This window comes from Nomascus leucogenys, chromosome 8 (assembly GCF_006542625.1).
Source record: "Nomascus leucogenys isolate Asia chromosome 8, Asia_NLE_v1, whole genome shotgun sequence".
In the NCBI taxonomy this organism is placed as follows: domain Eukaryota; kingdom Metazoa; phylum Chordata; class Mammalia; order Primates; family Hylobatidae; genus Nomascus; species Nomascus leucogenys.
Window position 1 is genome coordinate 20,765,491 of NC_044388.1, and position 18,017 is coordinate 20,783,507.

General features: G+C 50.9%; 1 protein-coding gene across 1 annotated transcript in view; it reads right to left on the reverse strand.

Moving 5' to 3' along the window:
* Nucleotides 1–4,056: 4,056 nt before the first annotated feature.
* The window catches only part of COLQ (collagen like tail subunit of asymmetric acetylcholinesterase), a 38,249-nt gene continuing 24,288 nt past the window's right edge, over nucleotides 4,057–18,017 (reverse strand). Inside the window, exons 12-16 of the mRNA XM_030816855.1 lie at nucleotides 11,293–11,432; nucleotides 10,367–10,486; nucleotides 9,806–9,926; nucleotides 7,745–7,847; nucleotides 4,057–5,636 (exon numbers count right to left, since the gene is read on the reverse strand). Coding sequence (XP_030672715.1) covers nucleotides 5,567–5,636; nucleotides 7,745–7,847; nucleotides 9,806–9,926; nucleotides 10,367–10,486; nucleotides 11,293–11,432 — 554 coding nt within the window. The 3' untranslated portion in view covers nucleotides 4,057–5,566. The remainder of the gene's footprint in view (nucleotides 5,637–7,744; nucleotides 7,848–9,805; nucleotides 9,927–10,366; nucleotides 10,487–11,292; nucleotides 11,433–18,017) is intronic.

Here is an 18,017-nt window from a genome sequence, read left to right on the forward strand (position 1 = left end):
ACCTATGGCACTCTGTGAGAAGTCAGCCTCTGTGAGTGGACCTGTCAAAATCAACCAGGCCTGCAATCCCAATACTTCGGGGGGTGGAGGTGGGAAGATCGCTTGAGGCCAAGAGTTTGAGACCACCCTGGACAACATAGTGAGACTCAATCTCTACCAAAAAAGAAAAAAAAAAAAAAGACTCGACCAGCAGGCCGGGCACAGTGGCTCATGTCTGTCTGTAATCCCAGCACTTTGGGAGGCCAAGGCAGGAGGATCACTTGAGGTCAGGAGTTCAAGACCAGCCCAGTCAACATGATGAAACCCCATCTCTACTAAAAGTACAGGCCGGGCGTGGTGGCTCATGCCTGTAATCCCAGCACTTTGGGAGGCCGAGGCAGGCAGATCACAAGGTCAGGAGATTGAGACCATCCTGGCTAACACGGTGAAACCCCATCTCTACTAAAAATACCAAAAATTAGCCGGGTGTGGCGGTGGTCGCCTGTAGTCCCAGCTACTCAGGATGCTGAGGCAGGAGAATGGCATGAACCTGGGAGGCGGAGCTTGCAGTGAGCCGAGATCACGCCACTGCACTCCAGCCTGAGCAACAGAACAAGACTGTCTCAAAAAAAAAATACAAAAATTAGCCAGACATGGTGGCATGTGCCTATAATCCCACCTACTCAGGAGGCTGAGGCAGGAGAATTGCTTGAACCTGGGAGGCGGAGGTTGCAGTGAGCTAAGATTGGCCGCCGCTGCACTCCAGCCTGGGCAACACAGTGAGACTCCATCTCAAAAAAAAAAAAAGAATCAACCAGTAGCCTTCCTTCTGCGTATGGTGTGAGCAGTCTTCCCAAAGGTTTGCCTCAAGCAGCTCAGCACCTATTCCTGCCAAAAGGAGAAGCAAAACCAGACAACCAGTGGAATGGACATTACGTGTGCCCTGTACCCATTCCCCCAATTCATGCTCCCTAATATTTGGTCCAGAAGTCACCCCTATGTAGCCTCTGTGCTTCTGGAGAATCTCCAGGGGATAGGCTAAGAGTAATGTGTCTAACAGTGCTAAGCCAAGCCCATGGCCTGGGTCAGCAACATTCTAGAAGAGGAAGAGCATTGTAGCCGATTGTTTGGCTGGATGGTAGTGATGGGGAACAGTTCTCAGGTTGGACATGTGGAAGGTTTTCCGGTACTTTGGATTAAGAGAGGATGCAGTGGTCCTAAATTCTTATAACCTTTGTCTCCATGGATTCAGGAACCCAGCCTTCATTCGTCAGCAAGTGCCATTCTCCTGACCAACAGAAATTGGTTCAGGAACAGGCGTGTGGCCCAAAGCAGACCAAGGAGGCTCACTGCCTCCTTGGTTTGCTGGGGACTTCTAGAAAATAAATTTTCTTTCTTTTTTTTTGAGAAAGGGTCTCACTCTGTCACCCAGGCTGGAGTCCCGTGGTGTGATTATGGCTCACTGCAGCCCCAACCTGCTGGGCCCAAGCGATCCTCCTGCCTCAGCCTCCCAAGTAGCTGGGACTGAAGGTGCACGCCACTCCACCCGGCTGATTTTTGTATTTTTTGTAGAGATGGGGTTTCGCCATGTTATCCAGGCTGATCTCAAACTCCTGAGCTCAAGCAATTCACCCACCTTAGCCTACCAAAGTGCTGGGATTACAGGCATGAGCCACCATGCCTGGCTGGAAAAGAATTTCTTGGGAGCCACTGGAATAGGCATTGTCTCTTCCTCTGGATTTTGCAGGGTGCAGATGTAAGCGTGAAACTGCAGCAGTCAACACCCTAAGGATCCACCCTAAGGATCAAATTAATGGAAAGGTTCAAATAGTTGAGAGGACAGCAGAGGAATAGAGTGGGGACCTTGATTGAATCATGCCTGATCACCCCACCCCAGTGGACTTTTAAAGTTATGTGAACCAATAAATATGTGGTATTCAGATTGGATTTTCTGTTCTTGCCAACAAAAGCATATGGACTGGCATAGCCTTCTTTGGTGACCAACTGCATCTCTGAGACCCTGTCTTATTCTAAGCCACCCCATGTGACAGCCTCAGGAGCAGCTAAGGGAATCTGTTCCTGCTCCTAGGGTATGTTCTGTCAGAGCTGAAGGGCAGGTGCCACACCCACAATCTGTTAGAGTTGGAAGAAAAATCAGCCCTTATTAAAAGTCTTTTTCAGGTGAGGAAATTGAGACCATGAGAAGTGATGAACCCAGTCTGAATACAGGTACCTGCACCCCCGTTCAGTGTTCTTCCCTCCACATTCATTGTAGCACCCCAGCTTCCTCCAGGACCAGCAGATTATCTCAGGAAACATTTACTTGGCATAGATGAGCTCTTGGATACCAACTCTATGGCTCCCTGGGCAGCACACCCACTTTTGTTCATGGGGAACCAGCTCCCTACATCACAGTTAGGATTTCAGGGAAGGGCTGGGAGCTGCCCACCTTCCCTGATCTCTTATCTTTCAATTTCAAAATGCCAAAGGGCCAGAATTACTACTATTACACATATTCTTAAAACATGTGACTTTGAATCCTTTCATGTCCTCAGCCTTTCAGAACCGTCCCTTGAAATAGCTCGAGACAGGCCCATCCCTAATATTTCAGGGTCCAGGAAAGAGCATATATGGACACTCACATACCAAATGTTTAGGTATTTACATTATAATCAAAGAACAGACTATTTTTGTTATTTTGCTTTTTGTTTTTTAGAGGTGGCGGGGGGGTCTCACTGTTTTGCCCAGGCTGGCCTTGAGTTCCTGGACTCAAGTGATCCTCTCTCCACAGCCTCCCAAGCAGCTGGGACTACAGGCACGTGCCACCTGATCTGGTTTGGCTGTGTCCCCACCCAAATCTCATCTTGAATTCCCACAGGTTGTGGGAGGCACCTGGTGGGAGGTCACTGAATCATGGGGGCAAGTCTTTCCCATGCTGCTCTCGTGATAGTGAATAAGTCTCATGAGATCTGACGGTTTTAAAAGGAGGAGTTCCCCTGCACAAGCTCTTTCTCATTCTCTCTCTTTCCCCGCTGCCATCCACATAAGATGTGACTTCTACCATGATTGTGAGGCTTCCCCAGCCACGTGGAACTGTAAGTCAAATTAAACCTCTTTCTTTTGTAAATTGCCTGGTCTCAAGTACATCTTTGTCAGCAGCATGAAAATGGATGAATACAAATTCCTGGACTTAAGTGATCTCTCGCCACAGCTTCCCAAATAGCTGGGACTATAGGCACATGCCACCACTCCCAACTAAACGATTCAATATGTTCTATCTGCTTCCCTCAAAAAGGATACTTTCATAAAGAATGGAAGGCCAGGTTTGAATTTGGAATTTTAGATTCCACAAAGTCCTGTGGTAGCAAGAGGAGAGGAGGGTCCAGCCCCCTGCCAGATCCCCTTCTGTTTTTACTCCGGCCCATCCCACACTAAGAAGGGCCTCATGTGTGTCCATGAGGAAACCCTAGCCCACATTCCAAGCCCCATCTATAATTCCTACAAACAACTTTTTGCTGGCCACCCCCAGGCCTGCATGTGTGCAGGTCACACTCAGGAGGACAGACATGGGCAAGAGGCCTGCAGGCCCAGGAAGCAGGTTCAAGACCACTTGGGTGGGAAACTGTGGTTTCCCAGGTACCTGGAGCATGGTCTAGGAGTGGGGCGTGCAAGCTCCAGCGGGTATGTCACTTTGGCCACAGAGATACCTCGCCCTGTGGGGAGGGTAATGGCCAGAGGAGGGCCAGGGTAGGGCCCTCCAGCCTTGGGACCAGGACAGGGCCTCTCTTGGCCAGGTCCAGGAGTAGTACTAGACCTCCATTCCATCCTAAACAAGGTCCTAAAACTAGGGCTGAGGACAGGGCTGGCGTAGCAAGACTGGGTTTTTTGACTTTGGGCAAGTCCATGACATCTCTGGATCTGTTTCCTCCCTTGTGCCAGAGGGAGCTGGAATGCTTCCACATTCCAGAACCCTCCACAGAGTTTGGGAAGCAGATTTGAATTTAGACTCCTCCCTCCATCTGGCAATGCTGAGACACTGGCCCCACCCCCACCACCAATGGAAGAGAGAGCCACAGCGGGGAAATGAACTGCCTTTATTTTTTTATTTCCCATCCGGAAACCCCAGTGTGACGGGGGAAGCAGCATGAAAACAACATCTCCCCAGGCCTTGCAGTAGAGGCGAAGGGAACAGGGCTGCCCATGTGCCTGCCTCTAAAGATGCCACCCTCAGGTTGATGTCACCTGTGGGAGACTGGGTCCACCTACAGACGCCAGGTGATGGTCCACCAGGCCCCGAGCTCCAGCCTGCTGAGTCCCCAAGATTTGGGCTCATTAAATAGCTTCGTACAAAAACCCAAGGGTGTCCCTCCAGCTGGTAAAAATTGGGCAATTTCTACTTGAGGTCTGCTGTGGGGGTGGACCTCACCTTGGAGATGTCTTTCCAAAATAAAACTAAGCCCTACTCAGGAAAAATGGTGATGAAAGGCAGCTCACAGATATGCAGGACTAATAATCTTATCGAAAAGGGAGGAGCTCAGGCACACAGGAGGACAAGGCTATGCAATATGCAGACATGAAAGAAATGCCACGGGACGCTGTCAGGGGTCAGCAGGAGGCAAAGAGGTAGAGCTTCGGCCAGGAACGCTCTGCCTAGAGGGAGCCCTCTGCAGCTGGCCCTAGATGGGGGACCCAGGGGAGTATCTGCCTAAGGACCAAGGAGACACCAACAGCCTGCCCAGGTGTGGGCTTGTGCAAGTCACACAGTCCTCCTGAGTCTCCTGGACAGGAAATGGACATGAGGGACATTTTCGAGACAGGGGGCAAAGTGCAGAGAGAGCCAAGAGGTCAAGATGGTGCCAGAGGTTTTGAAACCACAAGAGCCGCCCCTTTGGGGAACACTGAGAAGAGGAGCCTCTTTTCTAGCCTCTGCTTGGGGCAAGCCTGGGTCAGGTGGGTTCTCAGTACTTTTTCACAGTTAAGTCTCTTCCTGGGCAGCCACATCCATGTCAGGCTGGGCTGGGCTGTGGCCAGTCGAGGGATCCTTTGGCAGGTTCAAATCTGTGAGCCACCCCGAGAGAACATGCCCACTTCCCTGCTTTGTGGTTCATAGGCCTAGAGAGACCCGACAGCGGGCTGCCCGGTGTGAGGGAGAATGCCTGCACGTTTCGGTGGTCAGGGGTGGAGAGGCCTGTACTCCAGGTTCCCCAAAGAGATCAAAACATACTAAAAAAGCCTGCAGGTCTATGTGTGTCTAACAGTGCTCAGCCAAGTCCACGGCCTGGGTCAGCAACATTCCAGAAGAGGAAGAGCATTGTAGCTGGTTGTTTGGCCAGATGGTAGCGATGGGGAACAGGTCTCAGGTTGGGCATATGGAAGGTTTTCCAGTACCTTGGATAAGACAGGATGCAGTGGTCCTAAATTCTTCCAGTCAGACTGAGTTAACAGCATGTTCTTAGTAGCAGGAATTTGTCCTTGTTTTTGTCACACAAAAGTTGGTGGAGACGAGGCCAGGATATGGCCAGTTTGATGACGGTGGAGAAGCTGCTGCCAGTTCTGTGGGGCGCAGCCCACCTTCTCCTCACGGCCCTCAGGTGAAGTAGCGGCAGGGCGTGGAGTCGATGTAGCAGTACTGGGTGCATCGCAGGTCTCCATATGACCTGAGGGAGGCAAAGACGCGTTCTAAAAGGCCACCTTTTATATGCTGGTGACTTCCGGTCAAACCTCATCAAACAGCGGCCAAGGGCCAATGGTTCTATAAAAACTTACCATTCTCATTTGGAGTGAGAGGCCTGGGGAGTTGAATCATGTCTCTGGGATTTTTGCCTTGAGCTCTAGCTAGAGGCCTGGGTGGAAGGAGGTGGTCACCCTGCTCTTAGCACAGCATCTGTGAGGGAATCCCCCTTGCTACAATGCACCCTACTAACAAAAATGTCCTGTATCTGCGAAGCCACTGGCCAGATGTGGCTATTGAGCTCTTGAAATGTAGTTACTGTGACTGAATAACTGCATTTTTTTTTTTTTGAGACAGAGTTTCGCTCTGTCCCCCAGGCTGGAGTGCAGTGGTGTGATCTCAGCTCACTGCAGCCTCCGCCTCCCAGGTTCAAGTGATTGTCCCACCTCAGCTTCCTGAGTACCTGGGATTACAGGCATGTGCCACCAAGCCCAGCTAATTTTTGTATTTTTAGTAGAGGCGGGAGTTCACCATGTTGGCCAGGGTGGTGCCGAACTCCCAACCTCAGGTGACCTGCCCACCTTGGCCTCCCAAAGTGCTGGAATTACAGGCGTGAGTCACAGTGCCTGGCCTGAGTAACTGCATTTTAAGTTTACTTATAATGACTTTACATTTGAACAGCAGCCTGCGAATGGTGGCTACCATATTGGACAGTGCAGTTTATACCTCTGTAGGCCCGGATGATCATCCGAGACAGGGTGTTAAACCTCACAGGCACAGTCACAAGTGTCCCTCTGAGGCTTCTGGGGAGTAGCTACGTAACCACAGTAAGCGTGGGGGAGCCCTGGGCTCTACTCGATCCTGTACTCCATATCTGATTGTCTACATTCATTTGTTTCTGTGGAGCCATGAAGAGCCAACTCTCTGGCAGAGGCCTGTCAGGGGTCTTCCTTCCTTCAAGGAGAGGGGCACTGCACACAGACACATACATGGAGTGGGGTCCTGGCCAAGCCTAAATGGGCTTAGAGTCTGGGAGAGACTGGGGGAGACTACAGCTCTGTAGTTCTCCCAGCCTGGTTGAACATGCTAATATGTGAGTGTTAGGGAGACCCCCTTGGAAGAGAGAGCAGAGAGGGGGAATGGAGAGACAGGCATGGCTCCTCAGCCCTGCCAAGGGCCCAGGTCCGAGTCTACAAGAGAAAAAGGGATGGGAACAAAAGCTGAAGGGACTGGACTCAAGGACAGAAGAGATCGGAGGCACCAGTAGATCCACTCTGGAACCCAGGGAAGAGCAGGGCATGGCCTAGGTGAAAAGGAACGGCCTCCCCATTTTCCTGAGAACGTTGCACAACTCTGGTTCTGTAAGGACTGGGGAGACATGTACCTTCTGCACCTTGGAAGGAGCCCAGTGGTTACAATCTGGGCATGGAATCAGCACCTCATGGGGCGGTGGTGGCCCTCAGTTAGCTTGGCAGGTGCCAGTGTGGAGCCAGGACACTAGAATACTTCTCCTGAGCAACATAAATAGCCACTGAGGATTCTCAGGGATAACTAGTGGGGTCCTTGGAGGGAGTACTTTCTTGGAGGGGCCACAAGCTTGCGAAATTAGATATTAAGGCTGATTTGATCTCACTTGAGGTCACAGGCATGCCTGAGGGATGGGCAGGGTGTTCCAGGGAAGGCAGGTTAGGTAGACATGTCGATTCTTGGAAATGCCCTGAGACCTTTACTCTCCACTGGGCTTCCCACCTAGGCCCACAGCCCAGGAGAGTAAGTAGTCATGGTGACCACTGAGTTTGGGAGCTGCTCATACAGGGCAGCAGCTGAGCTCAGACTGCAGCTCCCCTCTGGGCCTCAGATGGAGCAGGTGGCTGTGGGAGCCGTGGCTCAGTAACAGTGGCACGCAGGCAGTGCTGACCAAGAGGGCACGTGGTGGGCAGGGAGCACGTGTTGTGTCATTCATCACCATACCTCAGTGTCTAGAAGGCACCACAAAGTGGAGAGGCACTCAATATATTTGTGAAGGAAAGAAGGAAAGCAAAGAGGAGGGAGGGAGAAAGAGGGGGGAGAGGAAGGGAGGGGAGTCATCCCTACCCAGGGAGATAGGTCTCGCATGTCAGGTAGCCAAAGTCAGAGCCGTCACAGTCCTCCACACCCTTATGCCGGTGACCATCTCCACAGTAGGCACGGTGACAGCCTGAGGGGACATAAGGAGGTGCAGTCCTGAGAAGAAGCAGAGGTGACAGGCTTGCCTCAGCTTATAAGGACCATGCGGCCCAAGAGATCCACCCTAAGTGCTGCACCCCTTAAAGAACTGACCTCCATTAAGCTTCACACTCCTCCAGGGCCTGCCCTCAGGCTCTGGTCCCACAGCGATATGCCATGGGACAAGAAGAAGGAGACCCTGGCTCTGGCCCCGCCTCACCACTTACTAGCTGAGGGGTGGGGAGACTCCAGGTCGTTATCTGCAAAACTGGGACACTGACATGACCTCCACTTCATAAAGCCAGTGTGGGGGTCCCGGGAGTGAGGGTTGGGAGACTGCTGAGCCCCAGTGAGGGTGCATGGTGACTCTCATCTGTCAACAGAGAGCTTCTGCGTGACACTGGTGAGCCCAGCCTTGTGTCCCTGGGGAGCCACATGATCTTCAGCAAAGACCTCTGCTCTCACACGATGGGAGGGTGTTGGAGTATGGACCCCAGCGTCGTTTTCACAGGGCAGGGACAGTCCATTAGTTCCTTCCTACTGTGAGAGCTCCTATTTGACACTGTGCAGCAGAGGCAGAAGGGCCTCTGGGCAGGGCCAGCCTTCTAGGGGATGCCATCCCTGGAGCTGTCGGAAGACAGTTTGGCCACACTGAGAGACAGTCAGCAGCATCTCCCGCCACACACTCTGCCCTGTCATCCTTCCCCTGGACTTTCTTTTTTTTTTGAGACAGGGTCTCGCTCTGTTTCCCAGCCTGGAGTGCAGCGGCGCAATCGCAGTTCACTGCAGCCTTGAACCCCTAGGCTCAAATCATCCTCCCACCTCACCCTCCTAAGCAGCTGGGACTACAAGTGTGCACCACCAAGCCTGGCTAATTTTTTTAATTTTTAATTTTTATTTGTAGAGATTGGGTCTTGCTCTGTTGCCCAGGCTGGTCTTGAACTCCTGGGCTCAAGTGATCCTCCAACCTCAGCTTCCCAAAGTGTTGAGATTACAGGCATGAGCCACTGTGCCCAGCCTCCCCTGAGCTTCTTGAGAGCAAGGACCATGACTTTGCGTCCACACACACCCAGCCCTGAGCCCCAGCCTGGCTCTTTAGAGCAGGGGCTTAAACCACAAGCCCTAAATGAATTCAGTGAATGGTGGTTGAACCCTTACTATATCCAGATAATCTCTGCACATGTTAGCTCACAGGATCTCTAGGGACTTGAGCAGCCAGCATATCATACCCATTTTACAGGCAAGGAAAGTGAGGCTCAGAGCTGTAAATTGCCCCCCCTCCCCGTTACCCCACCCTCCATGTGGCCTCTGCCTTGAGCCTGAGGGTGGCTGGTGTTTCTCAGGGCCTGCATTCAACTTCTGTTGACTCTAAAGCTCCTGCTTTCCACCACATCTCCTGGTTTCGTTACTTGATTAAAAACAACAACAAAAGCAAGCCCCCCAGAGCCTGCTGCCTACCAGTTAAGGCAGCAGCCCACGAGGCTGACAGCAGCTCTGGCTGGCCCAGCTTCCCCTATGGAGGGCTTTGCTACTAGAGCTCTACCTGGTAAATGAGCCCTCATTCAGATTCTTGGCCTCTCCCTTTTGCCTTTCACTCCTCCATGCAAAGTGAGAGCCCATCACCTTTATCTTCTGCACCTGTAACATGGGTTTTGCTAAGAGGTAGGACTGGGAGGACCTGGTGGCTACATTTTGAGATAAAGAAGGCCTAACTGGGGGCAAGATCCTAGACATCCACCCCTGGTGAGGTGCTTGGGTGGTGGAAGAGTTAATATTTGGGCTGAAATTGGGGCAGCAGGGACTGGGGTGGGTGGCACAAGGCGGCCTGGGTATACCCTTCTCTGGCTCTAGAAAGGTCCCAAAGCACCACAGCTGGTGTCCAGGGCTGGCCCCGAGTCCCACCCCCCTGCTGTTCAGGCCTCAGGTCCTCCTGGGCTGGGCCTCACTCACGGATGCAGTCGTCACCCACATCGCTGTTACCGTCGTCACACTCCTCCCCGGGCTGCAGGAGCCCATCCCCGCAGGTGCCGCGCTGGTCTGCAGTGTAATCCACAGGGTAGAAAGGGGTCAGCTGGTCAAAGAAGCACACAGCATTAACTGGAGCATGGCATACCCAGGCAGCCACAGGCAGCGAGGTCATTGGTTTTGGTCCGAAGGCACTGCTGGGGGGCATGCCTTGACTTCCTCCCAGGGGTGGGAAAGGAACTCCTTTCCTGTTGCCCAGAGCTCTGTAGCTGGTTAAACATTGGGTCAGATCAAGACAGCAACCTGGCACGCAGGGATGTGGAGACCATCTGGAACCCTGGCTCAGAGAGAGGCTTCTATTTGGGGGTCAGGGTGGGGGAATGGAGGGCTGCTCAGAGATAGTTTGAGGGAGGATGCTCAGCCCTCCCATGCAGACAGACTGTAGAAAGCCCTCTCCAGGCCCAGTGGGGTGGCCTTCCCTTCCTTTAATGGATGCATCTCTCTCCTGGGCAGGAAGTATGTCCTGAGGTGATGGCCTGGGGGTACCTGGATGGGGAGCCAGCCAAGGCTGTCCTTGAAGTACAGAGATCTCTGGTCTCTGCGGAAGGCAATGGCGTTTTGGGTGTTCAGCCTCTCAAGCTCCTCCTGGTTGTTGACCACAAAAATCTGCCAGAGAACACACTGGTGAGGATTCCAGAAAACACTTCTGCAGGGGGCAGGGAAAAAGCTGGAGGAGGAAACAGAATCTCTATCCTTGGGCTGCTCAACAGTGGGAAGAGGGGTTTGCACACTACACTCTAGCATTCCTTCTGAAGTGAGAGGAGTGTCTTGATTCCCTCACCTTCTCAATCCAGTTCCTAATGTCTGAGTTTGAAACTAAAATATTCACTCGGATTTAACTTTTTTTTTTTCTTTTTTGAGATGAAGTCTCGTGCTGTTGCCCAGGCTGGAGTGAAGTAGTGCGATCTCGGCTCACTGCAACCTCTGCCTCCCGGGTTCAAGCAATTCTCCTACCTCAGCCTCCCGAGTAGGTGGGATTACAGGTTGCACCACAACGCCTGGCTAACTTTTGTACTTTTAGTAGAGATAGGGTTTCGCCATGTTGGCCAGGCTGGTCGTGAGCTCCTGACTCTCAAGGTGATCCACCCACCTCGGCCTCCCAAAGTTCTGGGATTACAGGCATGAGCCACCGTGCCCAGCCAAAAGTACATTTTTATGCAATATAATCTCAACCATATAAAAGTTAGATTTTAATAAGACAAAGAAAATACTCCAAAATGGACTCACAATCAAATGGACAATTTGGTTTTCCTCTTTTGATTTTCTCATAGTCTCCAATTTTCTATAATGAAGGTGTACTCAGAGTCATGAAAAAAAGTAAGTTTTACTGAAAGGATTTTACAAAGCCCCATAAGGATCAGGTGAGAGGTCTTCACGGATAACCACCCCAGACTTCCCCCAGAAAGCCTTACCACAGGAACTCGCGGGGAACTGGGCCCATACACAGATTCCCCGTAGGAAGGGTTATTCACATTCATAGTGGGTCCACAAAGACATCTTCCTGGAGGCCCGGGAAATCCTCTTTCCCCTTTGGGTCCCATTATAAGTTGTCCTAGGAAGCAACAGACTGCTGTGTTACTAGAGCCAAGGAAGAGAAGACCAAACAACCCAGGGAGATGTGAGCGACCTTTGCAACAGAAAAAAGGTTAAAGTCCACAGCATTTCAGGGTATGCCTGAGGGAGAGGTTCAAAGAGATGCTTTTGATCCAAGACATGGAGGAGATAAGGTAAGAAAAATAGCTGGTAGGCGATAGTTTCCCCCTCCTTCCTGCCTTGAAGACAGGCAAGATGTCTGGTGTTGCAGCAGCCATGTTGCAACCAGGAAGTCACAAGCATGAGAAGATGAGCCAACATGCAGGAAAGACGAAAGGCTCATGGGCCTGGGGCCCTGACAGTGACAGTCAGAGGCTGAATCAAAGCCAGCTACTGTCTGCCTCTGGATTTCTTTATTGGAGAAAAACAATGCCCTATTTGTTTAGACCATTATTAACGGAGGGCTTCTTGCTGACAAACACATTATTGACTGTTAACTTTTATTGTTTTAAAAAACTTTTGTTTTTCTTATATATAGAATTTTTTTTTTTTTGAGATGGAGTCTTTCTCTGTTGCCCAGGCTGGAGTGCAGTGGCACAATCTTGGCTCACTACAACCTTTGCCTCCCAGGTTCAAGCGAGTCTCCTGCCTCAGCCTCCTGTGTAGCTGGGATTACAGGTGTGTGCCACCATGCCAGGCTAATTTTTGTATTTTTAGTAGAGACGGGGTTTTGCCATGTTGGCCAGGCTGGTCTCGATCTCCTGACCTCAAGTAATCCGCCCACCTCAGCTTCCCAAAGGGCTGGGATTACAGGCATGAGCCACCACACCCGGCCAATGTAGGACCTTAACAGAGGAATTTCTGGGTGTGGGTTTCTTTCATTTCTTCTGGAAGAAAATAGAACGTTAGTATATGCTCCACCCATTTACCCTCCCCTGGTGCTGAAGAAGTGAGGGCATGTCTTGAAAAGATATGATCAGAAAGTGTACTCCCTAGCAATGTGGAAGAACTGTGAAGGTAGTACCTTGGTTTTTAAAGGTTCTGATAACCAGGATACACCTCAGACCAATTCCATCAAGACTTCTGAAAACTGAACTGAACCTAGGCAGTATCCACACTTTATTTATTAAAAAAAATTTTTTTTTACCACTTTAGCATAAGGCATCCTTTTTTTTTTTGGAGATGGAGTCTCACTCTGTCATCCAGGGTGGAGAGCAGTGGTGTAATCTCAGCTCACTGCAACCTCCGCCTCTCAGGTTTAAGTGATTCTCCTGCCTCAACCTTCCGAGTAGCTGGGACTACAGGCATGTGCCATCACGTTTGGCTAATTTTTGTGTTTTTAGTAGAGACAGGGTTTCACTCTGTTGGCCAGGTTGGTCTCGAACTCCTGACCTCAAGTGATCCACCTGCCTCGGCCTCCCAAAGTGCTGGGATTACAGGTGTGAGCCGCCGCGCCTGGTCAGGCATCCATATTTTTAAAAGCTCTCAAGATGATTTCAATTTGCCCCAAGGTTGAAAACTGGGCCATTCCCCTGCCAGATCATCCTCCCTTCATCCTCCGTCCCTCCCCAGCTGCCTCTCAACTCCCTTCTGATCTGGGTTCAAACATCACTTCCTGAAGGAAGTCTTTTTGAATCCTCAGACTCTGTCATGTGTACCTGGGATACAATTTCATGGTTTCCTATGCCTTTCTTCACAGCACTTCTCTTTGTGATTCTATATATTGTGAGATTATTCCATCAAGGTTGATCTCCAGTAGAATGTCACTCCACAAGGACAGGGCTAGTGCCTGTTTTCATCCACCAGGGCTTACACAAAGTAGGGGCATGGAAAGTGTTTGATGATCGAATGAATGAATGCAGACTAATTGGAGAGAAAAAGTCTTCAGAAGAGGGTAAAAGTCACATTCTGGCTGGCAAAAAAGCACCAGAACAAAAGCCATCTAACAGGAAGTGAGGAAAGAGAAGAAAAGATGGGGACTGAGAAGAGAAATAGGTAAGGATCCCTTCTTCTGGGAAAATATTGGGGGGTGGGTTTGGAGGCCACCCAGTCATTGGTGTCAGGTAGTATGACATCTGGGGCAGCCAGGGGCTGGGAATACAGTTCACAGATCCAGAAGGGCAGGAAATAAAATGACCCCGGGGGAGAGATCTGGCCAGGACCCCAGGGAAACCACTGCAGCCGGAGGAGACTGAACCTTCCTGAGCGGGTTGACAGGTATGCGTACAATCAGAATGCTGACAGCATGGGGGGGAGGGAGCTGTGCCAACATCTTATCCTAAGCTATGGTTGTTTGTTCTAACAAGAAATACAAATATAATTCTGTAGGAAGAGCTCCAGTCTGTGTTCTGGTATTTTCAGAAGAGCCCAGAGAGACAGGGAAACCACCAGCCTAGGAATATTCTGGGTAATTAAGCACTTGGTGAAATTGAAGTGGAAAAGCTCTGTGACCAAGAATATGAGGGTGGCATTGGAGCAGCCTTCCAGAAGCCTCTGTGACCCCAACAACTCCTCCAGAACCGTGGCCTGAGAGACAGTCAGGAGTTTGTCCTATCAGCCGCTGATGAATGGTGAGGCTGAGATTTGAATTCATGTTTTACTTAACACTATGCTGTTCAAAAGACAAACGTCCAAGAATACTGATGCTCTCAGGAAGCTGGCAATTCCCAGGTACCACATTGATTCACTTATACTCTGTCTGGGTACAGGAAGGACTCAGCCAAATTTGTAATTTGATTATTGCAAATTACATCCTAAAGGCATTTTGCCTTTATTCCCTCCCCACCTCTTAGCCCCTCTTTCCCTCTAACTCGGATAAGTACAAAGCTCTCACCCTTTCCACCTCCCCCAGCACTATCTGGTCCCACAGAACTGGGCACCAGAAACCGAGGTCACCTCCCAACATGATGTGGCAGGGAGCCTGCTGCCACCACTGCAGTTTCCCTGCAGCTTCCTCCCAGTTGCTGGAGGGCATCCGTTACCCCTGCCTGTTTTCTGCCAGGCTATACTGAAGGACTCAGCAACCTGAACTTCCCCACCCTGACCTCTGGGAGATCATGTCTCAGCTGGGTTTCATCCCCACCCCCTGCAGCCAGAGGACCTGGCTCTCCATCTTTGCCCAGGCAGGCTCCCACTTCCATTGGCTGCCTCGGTGGGAAAGGATCAGGAGAGGGGAATCTAGGAGAAGGCAGAGGAACCAGCACAACAACCTCTAGGGCCGCCTGGCTGACACTCACTGGAGTCACGGACTGATTGTGTACCAGGGTGGCCTCCAGTCAGTGCTGTGACCTTGCAGGCATCACTTCTCTTTGAGGTTCAAGATTCTTATCTCTAAGGGGAATGTAGGACTAGACCAGGGCAGTTTTAACCTGTGGTCTACAGAGGCCAAGGCTATCTCACGATGGCGCTGGGACAGGGGTTCTGGAACCCTGGGAAACGGGGTGCAAAACCTTGGATGTAGGTATATGCAGTTTTTCCCCCGAGAGTGGGTTTGGGACTTCCATCAGACTGTCAAAGGTAGTGTCAGGAACCAATCTGCGGGGCCTAGTCCAACTCTGGATGATTATCCAACTGGTCCCAGGCACAGGGATATCTTATTTATTTATCTATTTTTGAGATGGAGTCTCACTCTGTCACCCAGGCAGGAGTGCAGTGGCAAGATCTCAGCTCACTGTAACCTCTGCCTCCTGGGTTCAAGTAATTTTCCTGCTTCAGCCTCCTGAGTAGCTGGGATTACAGGTGCCTGCCACCATGCCCAGCTAATTTTTGTATTTTTAGTAGAGATGGGGGTTTCACCATGTTGGCCAGGCTGGTCTCGAATTTCTGACCTCAAGTGATCCGTCCGCCTGGGCCTCCCCAAGTGCTGGGATTACAGGCGTGAGCCACCGCGCCCGGCTGAATATCTCTTTTAAACTCCTTCCTCGCCCTCTCTCCCTACCCCTCCAATATTTTCCAAAGAGTAGAATTATTTATTGCCCCATCTTCTCTTTTCTCTCTTCAGCCCCCTCACTCAGGAAGGCTCCTCAGAAAGGAAGTGGCTCAAAGGATGGAAAGGGGGGCGGGGGCATCAGTCCAAAGAGATGGCCCCACCCTGCTTGGCTCCTGAGGAGATGAACTGTGAACCCACAGAACCCCTGCCTGGGAGCCCCTGCAGGAAGCAGCCCTGTCCACCCACATACCAGGTGCCACTGGGGACGTGAAGCTGACTCAGCCACCTACCTTGCCCTCAGGGATCTAGCAGGAAGATGTAACACATCTGCAGAAACATTACCAATGGAGAGGCCATAACAGAGAGGCAATGACCAGGGCTCAGGGGAGGGTGATCCATCCTGTTTTGGGCCAAGGAAGGCCTTACTGAAAAGAGAGCTTCGAAGGAAGAAAGAATTTCGTTGGATGGGCAGAAGGTGAGAGGAGTGCCATGTAAGGTCATGCGGACCCAGAGAGACCATAGGAATAGCTCCAGCTCCATAGATGGCAAGGTGTCCTCTGAAGGGTAGAGGGCAGGGCGTGATTGGGCAGAGGCTGGGGTAGTCAAGGGAGAGGGAGGTGGGCATACTGGATGGAAGAGAGGGAGCTGGAAGGCCAGAGAGAAAAAGTATGACTCTGTGGGGCCTGCTGAGAGGACAGGATTGCAATGCACCAAAGACTGACAAGACAAGAGAAACAGCGGGCACCGAGGAGCTGCTAACAGCTCCAGCCTAGCCCTTCCCATCCATCCCCTAGCCCCAGGAGGGAACCAGACAAGTCAGGTGAGGGCTGGCCTTTACAAGGAGATAAACACAGTGAGACCATTAAGATCCCAGTCCGCTAAGGACCTCCTACGCGTCCACCCATCCCATGCCCCTGGACTACTCCTCAGTTTTTTTTTTTTTGTTTTTTTTTTTTTGAGACGGAGTCTCGCTCTGTCACCCAGGCTGGAGTGCAGTGACTCGATCTAGGCTCACTGCAAGCTCTGCCTCCCGGGTTCATGCCATTCTCCTGCCTCAGCCTCCGATGTAGCTGGGACTACAGGTGCCCGCCACCACGCCCGGCTAATTTTTTGTACTGTTAGTAGAGACGGGGTTTCCCCGTGTTAGCCAGGATGGTCTCGATCTCCTGACCTCGTGATCTGCCCACCTCGGCCTCCCAAAGTGCTGGGATTACAGGCATGAGCCATCGCGCCTGGCCTACTCCTCAGTTTTGTGAGCCCCTAAGTACCCCAGGGGCCAAGAGAGTCCCTTCTGAAGGCACAACTCAGGCCAAGCTCTCAGTCTCTGCGGTTGGTAGCTCATAGTTATGGGGCTCCAGGGGGACATCATGCCTTCCAGAACCAAGGAGGAAGAGGACTAGTCGAAAGGACCCCCATTCAGATCATCCAGCCAATTCCAGAAATGAATTATGGAGTGTGGGCACGTGGCGTGGGCTGCATCTCAAATCTGATTCCCCTAACAACATCGAAACAGGTGTGGCAAACGTAAGTTATTACCCATACTAATCAGTGTTTGTTCTCCCAGTATTTCCTTCCTCCGCTCCCTATTTCAAGGAGGTAGCAAGAGTTTGTGCTTTCTTGCCCTTGCTAAAAGCAGGTACTATTGGAAACAAACTTTTCTTTCTGCCTTCTGTTCTCTGAAGGACAAAGCTCCTAATTGGGGTGCTGGTATATGAGGAGTATGAGGAAGGAAGGGGTCAGGGATGGAAGAGAAGCGACATCCCTAGACATGGACAGGAGAGGGACCCCTTGTATCCTGAGGAAGGGACAGGTGTCAGAAAGAATGGTTGTGGGGTGCTTCTTGGAAAGTTGAACTGTGGGGACCAGGACTCCCAGCCTTGAAAATGTTCTGATACCCACGTATGGCACGAGAACAGCAGCCACCAGGTATCTGTGGACCACAGGGACTTGGACAACAAGTCTATTTCTATTTCTACTCTATTTCAGAAGTGAATGGAGTCGACCAAAGGTTGGAGGGACCTTCCCTGACATTTTTCTGCCATAATTCACCAGGATCTTTGACCAACCTATTCGTGGTTGTTGGAGGAGTAGTGAAAATTCTAATAATGCCTGAATTAATTTATTTGGCATCCTAGCAGGTTGGACTTTCAGAGCCAGATTTAACTTAGTTTAAAGGATCTAACAAAATATGACATTTCTTGCCCATCCCATGATGTGGCTGCAAATATATTTCCATAAACACAGGAAGAGGGGGAATACACTATGGAATTGTAAATGTCTTCATTTTCTTAAGAAAAAGTTGGAATAAAAATTGTTTGGATTCCTTTTGTATAACTGAAGACAAAAAATATTTTAGTCAACAAATGATCTTCTTGATACTGTCTTTATACAGTTGATGTGCTGTGAAAGCCCCTACCATGAGCTGACAAAGGAACGAAATAAAGGGCTTAGCTAATAAAATTGAATGAGGTAAAAGAAGGAAGCAGCAGCTGGGTGTGGTGGCTCACGCCTGTATTCCCAGCACTTTGGGAGGCCGAGGTGGGCGGATCATGAGGTCAGGAGATCGAGACCAGCCTGACCAACATGGTGAAACCCCATCTCTACTAAAAATGCAAGAATTAGCCAGGCGTGGTGGCAAGCGCATGTAATCCCATCTACTCAGGAGGCTGAGGCAGG